Source organism: Corylus avellana, chromosome ca10 (assembly GCF_901000735.1).
Source record: "Corylus avellana chromosome ca10, CavTom2PMs-1.0".
Classification (NCBI taxonomy): Eukaryota; Viridiplantae; Streptophyta; class Magnoliopsida; order Fagales; family Betulaceae; genus Corylus; species Corylus avellana.
In genome coordinates this window covers 199,469-222,865 of record NC_081550.1, presented here as the reverse complement: position 1 = coordinate 222,865, position 23,397 = coordinate 199,469, and the positions used below count along the sequence as shown (strand labels likewise).

The following is a 23,397-nucleotide window of genomic DNA, read 5'->3' as shown; positions in this document are numbered from 1 at the left end:
GTAACCTTATCTTAAAACCAAGAGTCAAAAAGGAGATTGTGAGTAGGTATCATAAGATGATGCCATTATTCAATTATGAAATTTGAGAAAATTGAGGTTGTTTGTGATGATCCAAAAGGTTAGGTTTCATATTGGATGTGCAAATGGTGAAAGCGTTGCCGGCTCTTTCACTCGGCAAATTAGGCTATCGTCTAAAGCTCCGACTCAATGCTTCGACTTATTTAGTATGCGATTTTCAAATTTAATTAATATTTACTTATATATATTAATTAAAAAAAAAAGACTTGCTTACATATATTGCTTTAGGCCTCAAAATTATAAGGAGCTACAGCCAGAAAATCCTGTTGCAAGCTGATACTATACAATCATACACACCTGTTTACCTAGTGTTAAAATGATCCAATTCCAAGCAACTATGACAAACATGTTTTAGCCAAAAAAATCCCCCCCAAAAAAAAAGAAAGAAAAAGAAAAGCTTCCTAATGCAAAAACTCTCCCTTTAAACTGGAGAAGAAGCTCAATAAAGAAAACCCAGGACCATGTCAGCTACTACTCTCTGCATCTTCCTTTCTTTTTGACTCTGCATCCGGAACCTCACTAATTACAGTTAAAGTAGTTTGTTCAGTTGAAACCTCCTGATCAGTAGGGGCCTGTAGAGGTTCCAAGGAGTCCACTATATCTCGCATTAAAGGCCTTGCCTTTGGATTCCTGTTTAGGCAATGATAAGCCAGCATGGCTGCCTTGTGAACTCCTTTAACAGGATAGTCTCCTTCCAGCCTTGGATCAATGATATTCATCAATTTTTTCTTCTCCTTAAGCAACGGGAGAGCCCAATCTGTCAGGTTCTGCTCTCGGGCTGGTCGTGACTTGTCTAAGGATTTTCTTCCTGTAAGAAGTTCAAGAAGAACAACACCATAGCTGTAAACATCACTCCTAGGAGTTAGATGGCCTGCACAGAACAAAACATGCTTATGATGTCGGTTTGGAATTAATTTCAAAGGAAAACCGACTCTAAAATGGTTTTTAATGGCCTAATTCATCACATGTTGTGTTGTGTATTGACATAAACTTTCATTGTGTTCTCCAGAAACCCCCAAACGCAGAATGATGCTTAATGTGTTAAGAATATTAATTAAATTATCAAATTTACAATTTCTTTGCTGTAAATTATCAGAAAAATACTTTACCTGTCATAATATACTCGGGAGCAGCATACCCGTACGTTCCCATTATGCGAGTAGAAACATGAGACTTGTCTCCCACTGGTCCATCTTTTGCAAGGCCAAAGTCAGAGAGCTTTGCATTGTAGTCCTGTTTGTAAAACATGCATATAAAATCCACAGTTTTAAGTTAAAGCTGATGATTTGACTATAACCTCATCCATGTTATGCTGACTTCAATATGCAGGAGAAACATTAATTTAAAAGTTTGACTTTTAGTCTATTAGAACTTATTTTCTGGATATAGAACTTGCTACATATTCCTTGGTGATTTCATTCTTAAAGCATTTCTCATAGAAAAATAGGTTTCTGTATCTTTTTTCTGATAGAAAAAGAGAGGAATCTGAAACTGATATCCACTTCATATACTAACCGAGTCTAGCAGAATATTAGAAGTCTTAAAATCACGATAGATGACAGGTTTCTCAGCTTCATGGAGAAAGGCAAGTCCTTTTGCAGCACCAAATGCAATTTTCATTCTAATGGACCACGGCAAAGGCAGCAATACTCCTGCAACAAAGGAGGAATTATGTTCCATTGTGTCATAGAAAACTAAAGAGTTGTCCTGCCCAAGCCTCCAACAAACAAAAACAAATTCAGAAATTTTAACTTACTAAAAAAGAGTTCATAAATTATATACATTGTCTGATAAAAACTCCCACACTAGTTTTTTGCCTCTAATACTGAATATAAATTAGACCGAGTCCTTCAAACACCTTGGAGAAAATTAAACAGTAGGCTTGCCACATCCACAACCAAACCTTGAAACTAGATAGTTATATCTAAAAACAAGTTAAGAACTAATGGTTTTTTTTCTTAAAATAACCTCCCACTTTCAGTTTTTCTCCCTTCTGGTACATAAGAGAAATCAGGCTTAGGCCTTTAAAATACCCTTTCAGCAGTCACTAGGGGTCGTTATTTCTAGGGATCACCTCAAACTATGCATAGATAGAAACTCATTAAATTTTAGGAAAATTGGTCAAAACTTTTTACGTTTTCTCGCAATATCAATTCACTCATTGGGTTTTCAAATCTAACAATTCACATTTAGAAACCAATGGGTAAAATTGAAATCGTCTGAAAATTCAGGGAGTTTTGGCCAAATTTCACATAAATTTTAGCACCTCCTCTCCATCAAATAAAGTCGGATTTAAGGCTACTAGACCTAGTTGTAGCATCTTTATCAAGTTACTCTTTCCTCTAACTGCTTTACATAGAGATGCATCCCTAACACATGTTAAACCAACATCTTAAGATGGATACCAGAATCCTACAATGTGATTGCCCTAACACTAATCTTTCAGAAAACAACATTGAGAAGGAAAAGTGCATGAAAAGGGAGGTGAGAAGCAACAGGAAATGCTTACTTGAAAAAAGATTGTTCTCCACACTACCCCGAGGCATATACTCATATATTAGTACCCGCTGCTCATCTTCACAGCAATATCCAATCAATTTTACCAAATTTGGATGAGAAAGCTGCCCCAAAAACATGACTTCTGCCTAGAAACCCACAAAGCAGTTAATCAATCTGATACAAGTTTTTAAGGTTCCATATACATGAAAAAGAGAAGATACAAATAGCACCATAAGTTTGAACAACGTAAACGTTACCAGCCATTCTCTGTGGCCTTGATAACTGTCATCACCATCATGAACCTTAACAGCTACAGATAAGGGAGGAAGCCCCTTTCTTAGATCCTCAGCAATAAACCCTTTATAAACCCTTCCAAATCCTCCTCCGCCCAACACTCCATCTGGCCTAAAATTTCCAGTGATTACCTTTAGCTCATTGAAGGTGAATGCAATCAATGGATTTGCAGCTGAATCACGACGGAAATCTTCTACTTCTTCAGGGTTTGATGGTAGCTTACTTTCATCGTTCCTTTGTTTCACTAATTGGCTCTCGTATTTTGGAGACTCTAAAAAGCAAGAGGACAGCATTATATCACATATCGAGGTATAAATTTCATTTCTTATTTACTTTCATGACAAAGGCTGAAAGAAGAAGAAAGAATTTAAAGAAGATAAAAGTTCTCACTTCACTGCAACAGTATACTTGGTGAAATATTTGCAGGTAAATAACGTCATTTTTATGAGCAACTTTTAATATCCAACACGGAAGGATATTCAAACCTGATGTGAAGAAACAAAAACATCCTACGAGAGAATGTTACGAGGGGAAAAAAAAAATTCCATTTTGACAACAATACGAAAAGAGTATACAGTTTCAAGCCTACTCAGCTTATTGGTAAGCTACCAGAACAAAACGAACTCAATGAAATCACTAATGATCTCTACGCGATCCTCTGTAGATATGAAAACAAAATATTCAATTTTTAAAACGAAAAGGGGGGGAGGGATTTTGACTGTTGAGCGATAAAAATATATTTTGCAACTCATTACCGTTATAAAGATAAAATGAGTCAGTATGCTACAGTGAGATGTGTCCGGTTTTCTTTGTTAAGTAAAGTGTGATGTATCCACTTCCCACATAAGAAAAAAAAAAAAAAATTACCTTTATAAGTAGGATAAAGTAGATGCGAGAAAGGCCAATAAAGAAGGAAAAAAGTAGAGGTGAAAAAGTTATATCATCTTCATTTTTCTTTTTAGTCCTCCTACTAATTTCCAATGAATAGCATATTAAAATACACGATTCTAAATAGAAAATCTTTCTAAATTTCAACGGATTCACCAACTCGAGAACCAGGGAAAAGAACCGACAAACAGAAAGGAAAAGGCCAAAACAGAGCATGAAGGGAAGATTTTTTTTTTTTTTTTTTTTTTCTTTTCTAATTTGGCAAACAGAACACTCTTGAATATGTAACCCTCACCCCAGATTTCATGAGAGAGCATAGATCAGCTAAGGGAAAGAATATACGTAAATCGTTACTCATACAAGAGATTCAAAGACACAGAACAAAAGCAAACAGAGGAAAACGGTGTTATCATTCAAATCAAAGTAGAACTGTAACCACAACTAATTTCAGTGAAAGAAAGAGAGAAAACAGAAACCCCATCTCTGGAATCATGTATAACACAAAACCCAATTTCAGAAAATCAATCGAACCAGTACAAAAACAAAACTTCCTCGAAAACCAACCTGACTTTGCATTGGATGAGACTCTGTAAACCGAGGGTTCCCACCTACACCAGCAATTCCCCATCACACCAAACTCAGAAACAGCCCAAGACCCACCTCCTCACCAACCACCCATCACCAAAAGCAAAGTTATTTCACTCTTTCAGAAAGAAGTATTAGACCCCAAACTAAAAAAAAAATAAAAAAAATAAAAAACAATTTAAGAAACACTCTGTTTCACAATTGTTGGTAAGAATTGTGTGTGTGGGTGCAATGGTTGATGAAAGCAAGAAAGAGTGTGAGAGAATTCTTGATGGTAATGATGGGGTGAGTGTTGAGGTGGGCGATGTTCTTGGCTATGGCGAAAATGGGCCCACAGAGTTGGGGGATTTTGTTCTGTTTCAAAATATGTGCGTTTGTTAGCTTTCTTTTTAGTGCGCATATACGGTGCACCCTGATCCCCACCAATCTTTTTCCATTACTCTCCAAAAGACTCTTCTCCATCTTTTCCTTAGCCTTCGCCATCGTTTATTTTTTAATATTTTTTTCTTCCCTCGCATATCCACACTGTCACAGAGTAATATCAGATTGCAGGAAACTTCCAACAACTTTACCTACTAATAGTTCTTATTTAAAATTCTGATTATTATAAATGTATATGCAGTACCACCTCAGTGGGTATAATATAGTGGGCAATTATATAATTATCCACCTAGCAACTTATACAATTATAGCGACCTACTTAGCAAAACAAACCCACACATATTTGTATTTAGTGATCTTGCCATCATATGCTCTAGTCAAGGGATTTTTGTATGCCAATAATTACAGGTATACAATTGGTATTGGGTGCCCGGCTGCGACCCCTCAAACTGCAATTAAGAAATCCTTAATTCATACATTGCAGGAAAATTGCACACCACAGCAAAATCAACCTGGACTGGACACATTGCAGCTGCTATAGGAATTTTTGAATAAGTAATGTTATGATACCAAGTGTTTCATTGCAAACCGGTTTTTAAAAGTGAGTCCAACCTAAAGTTTGAATAAAGAACTGAGTTTTTTTTTTAATGTATTAATATTGTTGATCATTAATTTTTTTTTTTTCCCTTTCGAAGTTTCTATATTTAAGTGTTTTACTTTTTGTAATTTAGAATGAACAACTCAAATCAATTCCCAAAATCTGATTAAACAATAGTAAAAGGGAAGTAGATATGCATGAAGTAGTTCACTGAATTGTTTCATACCTATATTCCACTTGCCTAAATGAATTGTTTTTTTGTTTTTCTAAATGTAGAATGAAGACAGTTGAATATTAACTTTTCCTAAAAGTATTGTGGCCTACCAACCATCGTGGACAGAGAAATTGTCAACTCAGAGTAGTGCTTGATGCTAAATTGTCGTGCGGTGCAGTGCAGTGCGTGCTGTCCTGAGTACGATGATGATGTAGTATACCATCATGCTATCATTTGATGGTGTCCTCATCTAAAACTGTTTTAAGCAGGTATTAGGTTGATGTTAAATGCTTGCAACCATTGAGATTTGATCTTGCACAGGTTCAATTAATGAAGCTAAAACGCCTCAAGTCTAATGCAAATTTAACATCCCTCTTCACCAAATATATGGGAGAAGAGAATGAAGGAAAAAGATGTGTAAAAAGATAATGTTTAAATGTAAAAAGATCAAGATGTGGTTTCTTTTTGGGTGTCGTTTTCTAAACTGGAAAAGTTGATTACAAGCAGCTGCTGATCTGCATAAACTATTTCTTATGCTTGGATTTGATGGAAAGGATGTGATTATTTTCAGAACTTTTAACTGGAAACAAAATATGGAGCCTCAGAGTCAACATCTTAATGAGTAATCAGTACTCTTCAGTGGTTTTGTGATTTGTGTTGAAAAAGAAAAATTGAGATACAGTATCTAGCGCTACCCAATAGCTTTTTGAAACTATTCTTCAAAAAAAAAAATTGAATCCAGATTGTTCTTTCGATCCAAACATGCCTAGTGTAAGGATGATATTGATCCACATGTCAGTTACGATATGACTCATGTAAAGACAATGCAACTCTATGGTCAAGGTACTGACCATTTTCTAACATGATGCATGAAAATCTGTCTCTAGCTATGTCTGCAAGCTAGACTGCAATGAGCTTGCTTATTATTGGTGGGCTGCTTAGGTGTTAGGTCCCATGGCCGGCAGATTATTTAATAACACTCATTTTAACCATGTCTATCGAAGAAGAGAAGAATATATTTTTTGTTTTTTTCGTCTTTCTCTTGCTTTTTGTATAGTAAATTGAAGTTGTAGAAGTTGGAAATGTAATGGAAAGAGCAGTTCAATGTCCCACCTTATAGATATGTCTTTCTTCTGAAATGACTTCAGAAGCAATTAAGAAAGGGAGAATTCTAAGAGAAAGGGAATATGTTAGTGATAAGAGGTGGTCCAAACTCAAGTATAGTCTCCCCTCCTTGTTTTGTTTCACATGGACCGAAGACCACCATTTGTTTCTTGGAAACCACCCCGCCTTTTTTCTCTCTCTGCCTCTCTCTTTCTTACATACGCAGGCCCACATCCACACTCAATGTATTTTCTTGCTATAATGGCAGATATAATTACCATTTGTGCAGATAATTAGAAAATTATGTATATATATATATGTATATATTGCTTATCATAATCTAATATAGCTGTTATAAATGCTAATGTTACATTAAATGATGATATAAACATATATACAATATTATAATGTAGATTTCAATTACAAAGCACTTTTTAATCAATACAGGGCCTACATCATACAGGCAAAATCAATGGTGACATGTTACCACCTGCATCTAATGGCTACCGTTGCTCATTCAAATGCATAGATTAGAATTTGGTCCCATCTCTGCAAAGACCACAGCATGCTAAATTTGTGCTCAACAATCATCAAGCTTGAAACTGGGGCCAAATGGTCATTTATCATAATTTTCCATAAGTCGTTAGTTGAATTTCTAAAAGCTAGCCATGCAACTAAGACTATAGTATCAGACAACACAGATTTAAACATCCTCATTTCCTCGCACCATGCCTTCAATCATATACCTCTCTTAGAACCAACTTCCTTGAAGAGAAAAGACTTCAAATGGTCACAATCCTCTGCCTGTAATCTTGCCACTGAAAATCCTTAGACATAAGAAAACTGAGTGGGCAGGGTGCTTCACAGTTAACCCTTGAAATAACCATATTTTAGCTTCTCTAGAAAGCATATGAATCATGATACTTCTTTCTATGGATTCATCTAATTTTTTTTTTATCTGCTAGCACATTTCAATCTGAAATATATTCATAAAATTCTAAAATTGCATAATGGAAAAATTGATCTGCTTCTGATCAGAAAGTAACAAAACCTTGACAATCAGGGTCCTTAGTATGTTCATCCTATTTTCAACATCCTTATATATGTTGGCTCCCATACAAGCTATAGTTAACCTTCTCTGTTTTGCTCTGGGGTATACATAATATTATGCCTTTTCTATATCACTTTCCAATGCCATACTAATACATGACATGCACATTTGAAACTGTTACATTTCTGAAATATAGGAGCAATTACTTGATCATATAATGTAGTCCTAGAAGGTGAATAGAATTTAACCAAATAATCCAGCTGTTAAAATGTCCCAACATAGTTAAATCTTTATGTTACATGTACTTGAAATTACTGCCTGTCAAAGCAAACTAGATGTATGCTTTATTTCAATCAAATTATGATACATGAAGACACAATAATAGATTGCCATGAATGAAATCTGATGCCTATTCACAAAGCAAGTTCATATAGCATTCATATGGTGAAAGGTTCAATGATGTGAAGATTTAACTTCGAGACGTGTTTCGAAAGTCTTAGGCCTTGATTATAAACCTCTGATTACGCAAAACGATTACACACAATTTACGCAATGTGTTAGGATGGCTTTAGCAGCTTAGCTAAGCAATGATTCTCCTGACTAAACCTAATATTGCATTTTTTAATCAAATTAGTACTTGTATGTAGGTTTGCAACAGATCATTGTGTATATATATTCCTTGATGTTTGTAGGTTGGTTTTCTTACATAGCTGTAGTCTTGGGACATAATAAATGTACAGAGTATGAGATAAGAATAATTCATATAATAATCAAAGAGAATAGAAAAGAATATTTTTGTTATGAACTCCTTAATTGTACTACTCATAGAGAAGCAGTTGTAGGCAACACTAGGAATACTCTGCTTATTAGATGTGATTATGCTAGTTTTGAAATATTGACCCTTACAGATGTATCCTATAACTAAACCAGATATATCTCATCTACCTTAATGCTAGCCAGGCTAAAGTATCCATCTTTAGTTTAGAACATTCAATAGCTTAAAAGATTAATGGCACCTAAAACTAGGGTTGCAGGCTCTTAAAGAGGGCTACAGAACATTTTCATTTGGGTAATTTTGGTAAATGCCTACTTGCACAAAGCATCTGATTACTACTTTTACATGAGTAAGAACAAGTGCACTTGCTACCAGATTTAAATTTTAGTTTCAAGGTTATTTAGTCTCATTTTATTTCAAGAAATAGAAGTTAGAATAAAGAGTATAACATGTAGTGATGATCCTTATGGTTATATATGAAGTGTTGACCCTTGTGTTCTCCCTTTCTTTTAAGATTTGCATTAAATTGAGACATGAACTCAAGCAGCTGATGAGGTAGTGCAGTTATTTAATTTTGTTTAGAGGAAAAGGAGACTGAAAGATCTAAAAAACATGGCTAATGCAGTTATCTTAGTCATTTTATTTTTTATAAGTATCTTAGTCAACTAATGCTGTTTCCAAGGAAAAGGAGCCTGAAAGATCTTAAGCATAATGAAGGTCACATGCATTTCTCTTTATAGTATTCATTGTAACCATGATGTAGCTTCATAAAGGTAGTCCTTGGCCGTAAGTCTACCTTAGGCATAATATTACTGTATAGGTCAAGGTACAAGAAAAGACGAGTGAGAGAGAGATACAGAGAGAACGGGGGAAGGCTGGAGGTTGGTTGTCCTCATCATGGAGTGCTCAAGAAGGTATGTCAGTGCTCTTGCAGCTTGGAAGCCTTAGAATGCACGCACCTCAGGACATCCTCTTGGAAATCATAGTCAGCCCTTACTAGCTACTACACTATTTAATGCCATCCAACCAAGTGGTTCTTCCATGAGAGACAATGGCTACTTATCTTCAGTGTTTCTGGGGCCTATTTCTCTCACTTTCACTTTATTTTATTCACTCAACACCTACACCTCATGTAACTTTATTACTAAAAGTTCTTCAGCGGTTTTTTGGTCCCCTTCTCTAATAATGATCTCAGCTGATCTTTATTTTTATTTTTTCTGTTTTTCCACAGGTTTATATAGTCTATTTAGGGCTCAACCATATTCATGATCCTACTCTCACTTCAAAACATCATCACCAACTCCTATCTAATGTTTTTGCAAGGTTTTTGTAATTACATATTCCAAATGATCCTATTTATTTTTCTTTACAATTTGTCAAGCTGCTATTACTCAACTACTAATTATCACTAAATCGACTCTCACTTTTCTGTTTGCATATGTTATTCTTCAGTGAAGAAGATGCTAAACGGTCCGTGCTCTACAGCTACAAGCATAGTTTCTCAGGGTTTTCAGCAAAGCTTAATTCAACCCAAGCAACTGCTTTAGCCAGTTATTAGCTAACCCTTTTTTCTTCTTAATTTATATATATCTTCTAAGATAAACTCGACAATATCGTTAATTGTCTTGTTTTAGACTTGAATAAGAACCTCAAGTAAGTTTCATTATTGACAAATATTAATGTAAGAAGAGGTATTGCAGAGATGGAAGGAGTGATATCAGTGTTTAGGAGCAAGACACTGCAATTGCACACAACAAGAAGTTGGGATTTCCTAGGCCTCACTTTGGACAACAGTGAAGTGATGCCATTGCAGCTAGCCTGTGGTGATGACATTGTTGTCGGGGTCTTTGACACAGGTTTTCTAACTAGTACTTCACCTTGTTCTATATATCTTTTACCTTTAATATGGTCTTAAAATAAAGTTAAGCTCACTACCAATCCTATTAAGTTTCACTGGCAGTAGATCACCACTGTCTTTTGATAAGGTATCTATATGCATGCTTGTTTTGTGAATCTGTGATAAGGTATATGGCCAGACTCTGAGAGTTTCAAGGAAGAGCGAGGCATGAAACCGATTCCATCAACCTGGAAGGGAAAATGTGTGAAAGGTGAAAAGTTTAACCCAGCAACAGCATGCAACCGGAAGCTAATCGGTGCTCGTTACTACCTTAAAGGGTTTGAAGAAGAAAACGGGCCACTAAATATGAGTGGGAACCCAGAGTACCGATCACCTCTAGACTTTCTTGGCCATGGGACACACACAGCTTCAACAGCTGTAGGGTCCATAGTGAAAAATGCAGATTTCTTTGGTTTGGGGCAGGGCACCGCCAGGGGAGGAGCCCCTAGAGCCCGGCTGGCAGTGTATAAAGTATGTTGGGGAAAGTACTTGGATGGGAAGTGCAGCGAAGCGGATATAATGGCGGCTTTTGACGATGCTTTGCATGATGGAGTTCACATAATCTCGGCCTCATTTGGTGAACCACCACCCTTGAGGCCATTCTTTGCATCAAATGCGGCCATAGGCTCATTTCATGCAATGCAGCTTGGTATTACTGTTGTGTTCTCTGCAGGTAATAACGGGCCTGAGCCATCTCTTGTAACCAATGTTGCACCATGGTCCATTTCTGTTGCTGCCTCATCTGTTGATCGCATGTTCCCGACCCAGATACTGCTGGATAATAATAATCTCTCCATCATGGTAATTCAAATTCTGGCATCCATAAGGGTTTGGTTTATGCATGGCAGCCATAAAATCACTTATAACATAATTAATGCACTTTTGTATATATATATACACATATGCTTCTATGGTGCAAAGATACATATGCTACATTGACTTATCAAAAAAATATATATACATTCTTCTATGGTGCAAAGATACATATACCCTAGAAAACCAGCTTCTATTTTCCTCTCTAAACATGAAATCTAAGTACAATATTGTTAAATGAGTGCATATAATCTAAGTACCCTTTTGTTCCCTATTAATCCTTAAACAGAGTCACAATATAATGATCAGTTGTGTTAAATCACATATGTTTGCTTTAATTAACATATAAAAAAAAAAAAAAAAAAAAAAACCCCAATAATTAGGAAATGAAAGTTTGGACAGTTATGGTTGTGATTACCTGTTGACTCTGGTGGGTCATGTCATGACAACAACAATCATTCATTTTCTAGCCAAGCTTTGGAGTGACTGTATCTCCTTTTTTGTACAGGGACAAAGCTTAATTACCACTCCCACAGAAATCAAGGCTACATTGGCAGACGCAAGGATGTATTTCGATAATGGGTGACCCTCTCTCTCCCCGACATTGCCATTTCTCCCTTTCCCTACTTCCCCCAGTGTTTGGGAGACAAACAATCTCTCTCTCCCCGACACTTCCATCTCTCCCTTTCCCTACTTCCCCCAGTGTTTCATACAAAAAGAAATCTCCTTGTATGACTTGACACGACAAAGTTTTCCTTCCCAAACTAGGATGCTATTAAACTGGCATGTGGGTGTTCAAAATATATATATATATATATATATATATATATATATATATATGTCTGTGTGTGTACTTTCGCATTTTTCTTAAATTCTATATTTTTTATTATTAATTGTTTCCACCCCACAAAATATTTTTATAGTTTTGCCCCTACCACGTCAAAATTTTTGGTTCCGGCCCTGCATACAACATGACACTTGATATATTATGGTATATGTTTTTGTTTCTGACAATGTTTGATTGCTTTTGCAGGGTTTGCACGCCGGAGAATTGGAATACTAGTAGATCAGCTACAGGGAAGGTAGTCCTATGCTTCTACACCGTTGGACCAAAAATAAGTGAAGAAGCAGCAGCAGCAGTGAAGACGGCCAATGGATCAGGCTTGATCTTTGTTGTGCCTGTCACTCTTGACGTTGCTTATGTTGACATCATCCCCATTGTCCTCGTTGACTTTGATCAAGGCACCAAAATTAAGACCTATCTTGCTCAGTCTCGCAGGTGACTGGACATGATTCAATCTATTGTTTCGCATTCATTTTTGGACGGTGAAGATTGCTTCCACTAATATATATATATATATATATAACACAAGAGAATTGTAGACAATTATAACCAATTAGGAAGTGCTTCTTTCTGACTTGTATCTTTTTGACTATATATGAAGCCTCCCTATAGTGCGGATAAAACCGCCTAAAACCGTGACCGGAAAGTCACCGGCACCTACAGTTGCAGACTTTTCTTCTAGAGGGCCAAGCTCAACTGCACCTGATTTTCTCAAGGTATATTAATTGTGAGGATTTATAATTGTTAGGAAACATTAATTTCATTTCCTTCTCTAACCCAGATGCCATTTTATAGCACTATGTTAAAATGGATGAAGATGCAAATGAATCTTAACTAACTCATGCTATTTTGTGTCACATTTGTGCATCTGACATCAAATGACAAGAAATTATGCTTTGGTTACTACAAATTTCTTACAAACTATCGTGACAGTTTATATTTTTTATGGTTGATATAATAAGTCTGTCACCATTGATTGCCACGGACTCACGTCAGTCAGTAAGAAACTTATACTAAAATTTATGGTACTCGTAGCAACGCTCGAAAAGACAATATATATATTTTGTATGCATGATATATAACTTTGTTCTTCTTTTTATTAATAGCCGGACGTAACTGCTCCCGGAGTAAATATACTAGCAGCATGGCCTACAAAAACCCCACCAACATTGTTACCTAGCGATAAACGTCGAGTGAAGTGGAATTTCCAGTCAGGAACATCAATGTCGTGCCCTCATGTGTCTGGGGTTGCAGCCCTTATCAAATCGGTACATCCAAGTTGGTCCCCATCAGCCATTAGATCTGCTCTCATGACCACAGGCAAGAAGAAAATGACTTTTAACCATTAAAACCCTTTTTGGGTATAGTGTATCATATTGAAAATTCTTGCAATTGACTGCTCGAAGTATAATTAATTAGTTCAGTTCAGACAACTAATTAAGAGAGGACCCTAATGGGATCCAATTGCCCAAGCAGGTTTCAAGCTACTTAGGCACTTGCTAGGCAACTGGGTCTATCATAGCCTTTTTTTAGTAGAGTATTCATACCAAGCTCAACAAATCTACTCTTTATTTTAGCTATAAAAATTAAAAATAAAAACACTTTTTTTTTTTTTACTATTTTAGCTACCCATTTTCCATATTTTTATGAAAGAACACACCTAACATATTTTTTCTAGAAATTAATTAACCTTGTTTAAATTGTGTCTTGTGCTCCTTGTCACACAGCCTACACAAGGGACACAACCTCGGACAGCATTCTCGCCGGAGGATCAATGAAAGCTGCCGATCCCTTTGACATTGGCGCCGGCCACATTGACCCCTTAAGAGCCGTTGATCCAGGGCTTGTTTATGAGATGAAAACCAGAGATTATATCATCTTCCTCTGCAATATTGGCTACAGCAAACAACATATAACGACACTTGTCCTTCCCTGTCCTGGGTTGGACACAAGCTGCTCAAAGGTACCCCAAAGCAACACAAACATAAACTACCCATCAATCACAGTTTCCAATCTCAAATCAACAGTGACAATCAAAAGGACTGTTCGCAATGTGGGGCACAAGAAGAACACCTTTTACTTTGCCACCATTGTTGAGCCTGATGGAGTGGAGGTGTTCATATGGCCTAGAATTTTGTTTTTCTCATGGTTCAATCAAGAAAACACATACTATGTGACTCTCAAACCACAGAAGAAGTCTCAAGGGAGATATGATTTTGGAGAGATTGTTTGGTCAGATGGCTTCCATAAAGTCAGGAGTCCATTGGTTGTGTTTGTCAACACTACTGCTGACTACGGTGACTCCACAACATCTACCACCACAATTTAGGTTCATATATATGTTATTCAAATGAACCTTTTTTCTATGCAAATTTACAAATAATGTAATAATTGCAAGCAAGTTTCTTGCAAATTAAATGCTGATATCTTGTATCTTCATCAAAATTTATATATATAGTTGTTGTTAACGTTTCCCGTGTCAAACTTTGAACCAATTTAAGCAATAAAGCCTTTCAGAGGGAATAACTTCGATGTTTAAATCAATATTATTTATGACAAAAAATATGAATGCACTAAGTAAGAGTTTTGAACTTAGGATCAAAAGTCTACCCCTTGCACAATACACACAACATGAGGTGGCCGAGTGGCCATCCTTACAAAATGGAGTTGCCTAACAACCACTCCTTACATTCACAACAAGGGGGTAGCCGCACATCGACCAATATTTCCCTCCATGATATTGACACCCATTGTAAACTTCAAAGAGATGAAATGGTGGAGAGGAGATAAAGTCAGATATCAATTCAGGGTAAATTTGTCACTAAAAAATGCTTCATTAGTGTTGGTGTCACTCATATATGACAGATTCCGTCAATTTTAACGTCCAATATGACACATGAACCCATTCAACACAAAGTGGTAGTTTAGGGGTGTAAACGCAAATTGAATGGTAGTTTGGGAGAGGAGGGAGGACAAAGAGTATAAATTTTAAGATAAAAATTAGTTGCTCTAAAAACATATATTAATTTAAAATAAAACTTTGTCAAAATAATAAAGTAGACATGCTTCTTCTTATTGAGTGTTAGTAGTTGGATAGTGGGCTAGGTATCCTTCTTTTTCACACGATCACAATCAACATCAGAGGTTAACATTTGAGTTATTGACATAGATTTGCATATGCATCTCAGGCTTTGATTAGGAACCCTCAACCACCACTTATAAAATTGAACTTTTGCTTCAATTGGATACTATCAAGAGGGAATTTCAGATAGGGGTTGTACTGCTTGTGAAAGCTCCAGCTTGTTGAACGCTAGTTACTGCAAAATTAAAGTGCTTGGAACATATTATTTGTGGTACTAAATTATTTTTGAGGGTTCATCTCATAAAAAACATAAAATTTAAAGTACTTTAAAAAAACTTAGGGGACTACTCACTTTAGCTGGCCAAGCGATTCCGCTTAGGAGTGATAATTTGTGTTCGCGCGTAAAGTTTTGGTCATATTGATGCAGGTGTATAAGATTATGTATGTCAATCTTAACCTGACCATTTCAATTAAACTAGTCAAGCTCTTTAACCATAACCTACTGCTTTTGTGTTGGATTTGTGTCGGGTTCGTGGGTCGTGTAAAAAAATTATCAATCTTAAATGCTGTGTGTTGGATTCGGATCATATCGAGGCATGCGTATGAGACAATATAGAACAATCTTGACTCAGCCCATTTAATTAAACGAGTTGGACTCTTAACTAACTTTAACTCGTAAATTTTGTATTGGGTTCGAATTCACGGGTTGTGTCATAAATTACTAGTCTTATGTCACTTCAATTCCGCCTTTGTACAAAATCCAAAAGTATCCCATAAAACCTTTCAAAAAAAAAAAAAAAAAAAAGTATCCCATAAATCAAATGTATAATCATAATTACAATACATAAACTAAATGGGTGGAATATTAAGCAACAAAATTTGATATATAATTTAATTAATTAGTAGCGGGCTTGGTAGTCCACGTGAGTGCTCCGTAAGCTGCCCACGTTAATTTGTAAGAGAAATTTGCTACCCCTAAGCATTTATAATGGAGGAGTCAAATGATACTTTTATCTAAAATGACTAATCAAATTTGTAAAAAACCTCTCACATTAGAATAGCCAAAAAAACAAAAAGCAAAATGGATATTTGAATGGATTAGTTGAAAAAAAAAAGAGGCTACATGTAGCAGCACTTTTCAATGGAAGCCATTTTATTTTTTATTGTTTATTTCACCTGTTTTCTCTTTTTTTCCTAAAACTTTTCCCACTTTTCAAGGGATCATTATGAGAATATTATTTCACAATTTTAAATAAAAAGATATTTAAATGATATAGATAAGAATTGATTCGAGCTGTAGTTTAATCAACGGTCAAGATTGAATTTCTCAAAATCTCTCTTTATTTTCTCTCTCTCATATTAAAAGCTTCTAAAAGTAAGTAAACCTTAAGATTAAATCTTGACCGTTGATTAAACTAAAGCATACACGCTATTATTTTAATAACAACATATAAGCCGGATCTGATAAAAATATAACTAATTGGATGTAGGAAGCCTTTAAAAATTCATTAGCTAAACTAGATAAAGTGAGTTTTGATAAGCTATTTTGCATAAAAATTTGTCTCATTCATTGAAAATGCTCTAACAACACTCATAAAGATTTATAAAAATATCAAAATTCAAAATTTTGAAAAGGAACATTATTAACCCGAATTGATAATGCAAATTGTTTCTATTACATGATTAAAGCATAATAATTATATTATGTTTCTATTACATTAAAACATAAAAGGAAATGATAAAAAAGAAAAAGAACATAAAAGAAAAGAAGAAGAAGAGGAGCCATTTAAGATGTCACCCTTTTTTTTTTCGGTGTGTGACCATAAGGCCCATGCATTATGTTAAGTCCCCAATGTAAAGATGGGGACATCCGTGTCCTTTTCTGATTAGGGTTTCCACCTTTTGCCCAAAGGGCACGACTCTTAAGATTGGAAATGCGACTTGTGAAGCTCCCCCCCAGGCAGACACCAAACTATCTGACTGACCAATGAATTTTCAATTTCACGAAAAGACACCTGAACCCCATTATACAAAGTCCCACTAACTCCCCGCCACGTAGGAATTTGGTCCATTCATAGACCGTGGATGATCTCAGCAGCTCACCCGCGGGTAACGTGAGCGGGGTTTGGAAAGGGAGCCGTGGTGCTATTTGAATCACCACTTTTAGATGAACAAAACCCTCTCTCTTCCAAAACCCAAACCCTTGGCGGCTGTGTGTGCGTGCGTGGGCGTGTGAGACCCGTTGTATCCCCCACTCCCTCTCTCCTAGGGTTTCCCTCTGTATTTGTCCTCTAAAACCTCCCAAAAGCACTATTGGGTTTTAGGGTTTTACCCGTCTGAGGAAGATCTATCCACTGATACCGGTCATGGCCACCGTTGCTCCTCCTGCAGATCGTATCCTTATTCTATTTCCCCATCTGGGTGTTCTTTGGATTCTGGGTTTTGCTTACTTCTCTGATCTGCTTGGGTTTGGATCCAACTGGGTCTTTGTGTTGTTGATTTTATTGGTTTTTTTGTAAGATATGTACATGTAGATCGGGGTGAGATTTGTTTCTTGGAGTTCTTTTTGGGCTTTGGGCTTTGATATTTAGGGTTAGTTTCTATTAGGGTTTATGTTTTTATGTGATTTTTTGGTGTTTCAGATGTACGGATTGGAAATTTTTGTGTTTTTGTGATTTGAATGTGTGTATTTAGAGCTGAATTTTTTGGTGGATATGTGTTCTGGTTGCCCTTATATGATTTGTTGGGGTTTGGTGTATCTGGCTTTTGATGTGTTTTTGATGATTTGATGAGCTATTTTCATTTTAATGATGTTCTTGTTGAAAGAGTGATTGAATTGACTCTTCTTGAGAGCGGTTCATTGTTTTGGTTAATATGTTAATTAGGACGCGCCTCTTGGTTATACCAAGATCTGGTCTTTGGGACTTTGGCAATTCAAATTCATGTGTTTGGTCTGTTACTTGAACTTATGTCGCTTGTGATTCCGTGTTCATTGGCTACCAGAACTTAAACTTGGGCCACATAAACAATTGTGTTTCTCTGATTTGTTGATTAGGCTTTTGGAAGATGGATTATATTTTTGATATTGCAGTTAACTTTTTTATTGAGTCTTGAAAATATGCGTTTCCTTCACTTTTCGCTTTCTTAGAAGCCACGGATTTGCTACAGAAATTGTCGTTGGACTCTCAAACCAAGACTCTGGAAATTCCGGAGCCCACCAAGAAGGTAATTTGTTCTCTTTGTGGTTTATGTCATTGACTGGTCATATGCGTCCTATTTTCTATCTTATGTGTTTATGCGAAGTTCCTCATTCTCTTGATGGAACATAGAAATCCACTGGGCCGTAACTTGCCTAAAATAAATATCTCTTTAGATATTGATTTGTTACAAAAATACTACTAGCGTGAATTTTTCTGGTTTAATTTTATGACATAGCATCATGAATGTATGTATGGCTTAAGATTGATTTTTGCTTTTATGCAGCCTTCGGCTAATCAATATGGGTCTGTTGATTCGGGAAATGCTACAAATGGTCAGATTCCATCATTTGAGCGCTCTGTGACTCCATTACTACCTGAGTTCATAGATCCATCCATGTGTTATGTTCCTAATGGTTATCCACATACTGCCTATTACTATGGGGGTAAGTTAATATGTTAAATTAGTCGAATGAGCTTGGATTTAATTGGTTGGAGGAGAAAACCTTCCTGAATTTTGTTCAGATTATTATGATTATGATGCATGCTCTATTTCTGTTACTTTTTTTTCTTTTTTTCTTTTTTTTTTCTACTTACCTGCTTAAGAATTCTTTGTAGGCTATGATGGGACTGGTAGTGATTGGGATGAGTACTCGAGATATCTGAATCCTGATGGAGTGGAGATGACTTCGGTAAGTCATGATTTCTCGTTGATGATATTTTGGATTCTTCTTTATAGCTTTGGTTTCAAGTGAATTTTGTGATTGGTGGTCCATGTCATTAGGTATCCTGTCATTCAAAATTCTTTAGTGCTTTTGCATCTATTTTGAAGGTTATTTACATTAAATGATTCTATCTATTCTAAGTTATGTTGTATTTTGTTCTTGCATATGTTCAGGGAGTTTATGGGGATAACGGGTCTCTTATGTATCACCATGGTTATGGCTATGCACCATATGGCCCCTATTCGCCAGCAGGTTCCCCTGTTCCAACTTTGGGTAATGATGGTCAGTTATATGGGCCTCAGCACTACCAATATCCATTTTTCCAGCCGCTGACACCAACCAATGGGCCATTCACACATAGTCCTGCTGCCTCTCAAACTGACGTTTCTGTATCTGTAGCTGCTGATCAAAAGCCACTACCTGTGGATGCCACTAATGGGAATTCTAATGGCGTTACAAATGGTGGCAGTGTCAAGGGAAATAATGCTTCTGCTCCCTTAAAGCCCAATTATCAGAATTCGTTTGTTTCTAATGGTTCATATGGAACTGGTGCTCTGCCAGGGCGTGGTCCTGCTTCCAACTATCAGGATGGAAGATACAATTTTGATATGACGAGGTCTCCCTTCCAATGGTTGGATGGCCCACTGCTCTCTGATGGGCAGTCTAGGCCTGTGACTAGCACAGCGATCTCTAATTCAATTTCAAATGGCAATAACCTTCCATCTTCAAGGAATCAGAACTTTCGTCCAAATACTAATTACATGGTATGCATGGTTGACACGTAATTTCACGTGCTATGTATAGCTTTATATTATAGTTGAATAGGTGAAGACTTGTAGTATAGTTTTTTGACTGTCAGGCGTGTCCTGCTAGGACTGGTTGAAGCATCTATTGGGTTTCTTGCTGGTTGGTTTTAGTTATGGATGTAGTTTAGACCTACTTTGAGCCTATAGAATTGAGGCAAATGTGTGGTTAGTATTCTTTTCTCGGTGCAGCCTGTGTGCTGATTCCAAGCTTCAACTTCCATCATTAAAAGTTACGTAAAACCCACTTGTTGAAAATGCTTGGATCATACTTTTATTTTATGGCCCCATGGATGCTCTCTATTAGGATTATCTAAGTTGAAATATTTTTCCTCCTGTTTTTCCTATTGAAGCTTTATTTTATCCAATTCCACAGGGTCTGCACCATCCAAGACCAATGCCTGGTATGAGTACAGCTCCTGGGTTTATGGGTAGGGCGTACCCACCGAACAAGTTATATGGTCAGTATGGGAATGCTGTTAGATCTGGCATGGGCTTTGGATCTCATGGATATGATTCAAGAGCAAATGGGCGCCCATGGTTGGTGTTTGATAGTAAGCATAAACCAAGAGGACGAATTGGCTATGGTAATGAGAACTCAGACGGTCTGAATGAGTTGAACAAAGGACCTAGATTTAAGAGCTCCAAAACCAAGAGTTTTGCACCCAGCGTCTTGGCAGCAAAGGGGCAGAATGAGACAATAAATGCAACTATTGATGAGGAGAAGGATAAGATTTGCATACTTCCAGACCGTGAACAATACAACAAAGCAGATTTCCCAGAGGATTATACTGATGCCAAACTTTTTGTTATAAAATCATATAGTGAGGATGATGTCCATAAGAGCATCAAGTATAATGTTTGGGCCAGCACACAAAATGGCAACAAGAAGCTTCATGCAGCATACCAGGAGGCTCAGGAGAAATCTGGTGGCTGCCCCGTTTTTCTTTTCTTCTCGGTGAGAATCTAGATCGGGGAATTTAATGGGGTTTATTTTTTTCAGTACTTGTTCTTGTTCTGTAGCATTGTTTTTTGAATTGTTGTATAGGTCAATACCAGTGGACAGTTTGTTGGCCTTGCGGAGATGGTGGGACCCGTTGACTTTGAGAAGAGTTTGGAGTACTGGCAACAAGACAAGTGGAACGGCTGCTTTCCTGTTAAGTGGCACATTGTAAAGGATGTGCCTAACAGTTTGTTGAAGCACATTACCCTTGAGAACAATGAGAATAAACCTGTCACTAACAGTAGGGACACTCAGGAGGTAATTTATTTTTTTGCCTTTGTATGTGCCTGCTTTTTCATTGTTTTGACTTTCTAAACGGCAAACTCATGGGTTGTTGTGTAGGTCAAGTTAGAGCCAGGGCTTAAAATGATTAAAGTATTCAAGGAGCATTCCAGCAAAACATGTATTTTGGATGATTTTGGGTTTTATGAGACTCGCCAGAAGACAATTCAGGAAAAGAAGGCTAAGCAACTGCATTTTCCAAAACAGGCAAGACTTGCCCCTTTGCTTCATTTCTTTGTCAGAGGCTTATGTATGCTCAACAAGGGTTGTTGCAATGACGAATTTCTTATGCTTATGTTTAATAATTACCCTAAAATTAGATTTTCTTTAGATGGTGTGAACAATGTTCAGAGTTGTTTGCCACGTGAGCTTAAATAATCCGATACTATTAATCTTGAAAATGCAGGTCTGGGAAGGAAAGCATGCTGATGAGAAGAAAGAAAGGGCCAATGGTGAACTGAAAACCGAGAACTCGTTGGAGGTTGCCTCAGAATTGATCAAGGAGCCTATGCCTATCCCTTCTGCACAGACAAAAGAGGAAGTGAAACTTTTGGAGAATGGTTCGGTTGCAGAAAAAGATGTGCCTAAGGGTGCTACTGCAAAGCCAGTTATAGTAGCAGAGAAGAGGATCATAGCAAATGGTGTTGCAAATGGTTGCTAAGCCTCTGCCTTGCACATCGGCGGTCCATGTGCACTGGAGTTTATCACAAGGAATTCGCCAGAAGATATTGGTTTTTAATATGATACAGAAGTAGCTACTGGCTAATTCTCCATATTTATTGGGCTGCCGTGTTGGATGTCTTGCTCCTGCTGCATAAAAAGAGTCTTTTGTTGAGCGATAGAATGTCATCTTTACATTTTTCAAGCATGGTGAAGCCAGGCTGGGTTTATCTGAAGAATCAAAAGTGTCTACCTGGGCTTCCTCTGGATCTGTTTTAAAGTGGTTAGGCTCCTAACAGGTTTTGATTCCCTAGGATTTTGGGTTTAGGGTTTCTGTTTCTGTTTCAGTGGCTTTTATATTCTTATCATGGTGTTTTCTTTTCTTCCTTTTTTATTTTTGTTTTGTTTTCCTTTCTCTTTTTGGTTATTTCCTGTCTTGTAAATCTAGATCTACTTTGTTGCGGAGCGACTTTGCTTTTGTAATTTGTAAGAGAGCTAGAAGAAGCAAGGTGGGAAAATATTGCTGCAATATAGTCAAGAGTTTTAGAAGATTTGTGTTTTCCTTACTATTTGTTGTTGCTCTTATGATTGTCTCTTTTGGTCGTTTAAGACCACGATGAATATATATTTAAGCAAATTATATTTCACTCGTCTCGGTAGAAGTTGCCTTCATATTTCTTTTCCATGCACCGTTCATGGAGAAGAAGTCAGCTTCTTCTGACGACTAGTGGAATTTGCAGCACGATCAAGGCATCCGGTTTCTCACATTGGATGTCAACTGGTTTTGCAGTCACATTCCTTATTATGGGATTTTTTTATTTTTTTTATAATGCTGTGCTATTTTGTCACTCTTATGGATACGTACGTTATTTTTAAAAATGTAGTTAAGTGTTTAGTCAAATCATAGTTTTGTCTTTAAAATTAAAGTTTAGCTTTTAAAGTTGTGATTTCAAAAAGTTACCTCTTTAATCTGCTATTTGAAAAAGATTTTTCTTGTTTTTAAATGCAAATTTTTAAGAATGTAATGTCAAATGATTCATTTACTTTTTGTTTATGAAATCATTAAATGTTTTATATTAAAATAATGTGTACAGAATCACGGGAAACTAGCTATCAAGGTGTTAGTTAAATTTAGGAAAACTGAGACTATTCAAGCCTAAATGCTGTCTATACATGGAATATGATTTTCATTTAAAGTAAAATGGAAAAAAATTATTTTATAGTTTTATGGTACATATTAAAATTTAATAGTATAAATGTTGTCACGTAGTAAATATATAATATTAAATCTGTAAAATCTAATTTAGACAGTAAAATAAATTCTTTTCATTTGACATTAAATGGAATGGATGGTTTTTAAAGAAAGGGAAATTAAATGACTTTTTGAAAATTTTTGTTGCCTTTTATCAAAACAAAAATATTAACAAACAACTCAAATACAAAATACTCCATTTAAAAACAAAAGTGAAATCAAACTTCTAAATTACAATGATTTCCTTATTATTATTGAAGATCTAATTTAATGTCAAAATTGAATTCTAGGATTTATTATATAAATTATAATGATTTACTTAAAATTTCATTAATATCATTATTATTGAAGATTTTTAAATTTTTTTATTAA

At 36.2% G+C, this 23,397-nt stretch overlaps 3 protein-coding genes across 4 annotated transcripts; 2 read left to right on the top strand and 1 right to left on the bottom strand.

Annotated features, from left to right (window-relative positions):
- Positions 1-269: 269 nt before the first annotated feature.
- LOC132163394 (probable serine/threonine-protein kinase PBL16) lies at positions 270-4,796 on the bottom strand. Of its 2 annotated transcripts, none has more exons than XM_059573675.1 (6): positions 4,324-4,796; positions 2,835-3,142; positions 2,588-2,723; positions 1,594-1,730; positions 1,188-1,311; positions 270-949 (listed from the first exon to the last, which is right to left on the bottom strand). In XM_059573675.1, the coding sequence occupies exons 1-6, from the start codon at positions 4,385-4,387 to the stop codon at positions 543-545; spliced, it is 1,176 nt and encodes a 391-aa protein (XP_059429658.1). In that variant the 5' UTR covers positions 4,388-4,796; the 3' UTR covers positions 270-542. The 2 variants fall into 2 exon arrangements, with proteins under 2 accessions (XP_059429658.1, XP_059429659.1); XM_059573676.1 differs by having other exon boundaries at positions 3,003-3,142.
- A 4,722-nt stretch (positions 4,797-9,518) lies between these two features.
- LOC132164481 (subtilisin-like protease SBT3.18) lies at positions 9,519-14,438 on the top strand. Its single transcript, XM_059574999.1, has 10 exons — positions 9,519-9,599; positions 9,699-9,790; positions 9,920-10,017; positions 10,168-10,323; positions 10,492-11,165; positions 11,686-11,759; positions 12,211-12,456; positions 12,623-12,737; positions 13,128-13,341; positions 13,749-14,438. Exons 1-10 carry the CDS (start codon positions 9,519-9,521, stop codon positions 14,348-14,350), a joined length of 2,352 nt encoding a protein of 783 aa, XP_059430982.1. The 3' UTR covers positions 14,351-14,438.
- Positions 14,439-17,260: 2,822 nt separating this feature from the next.
- LOC132163515 (YTH domain-containing protein ECT4-like) lies at positions 17,261-22,339 on the top strand. The gene is made up of 9 exons (XM_059573825.1): positions 17,261-17,497; positions 18,252-18,328; positions 18,587-18,746; positions 18,919-18,992; positions 19,199-19,789; positions 20,205-20,786; positions 20,877-21,089; positions 21,174-21,320; positions 21,520-22,339. The coding sequence occupies exons 1-9, from the start codon at positions 17,470-17,472 to the stop codon at positions 21,772-21,774; spliced, it is 2,127 nt and encodes a 708-aa protein (XP_059429808.1). The 5' UTR covers positions 17,261-17,469; the 3' UTR covers positions 21,775-22,339.
- The last annotated feature ends 1,058 nt before the right edge of the window (positions 22,340-23,397 follow it).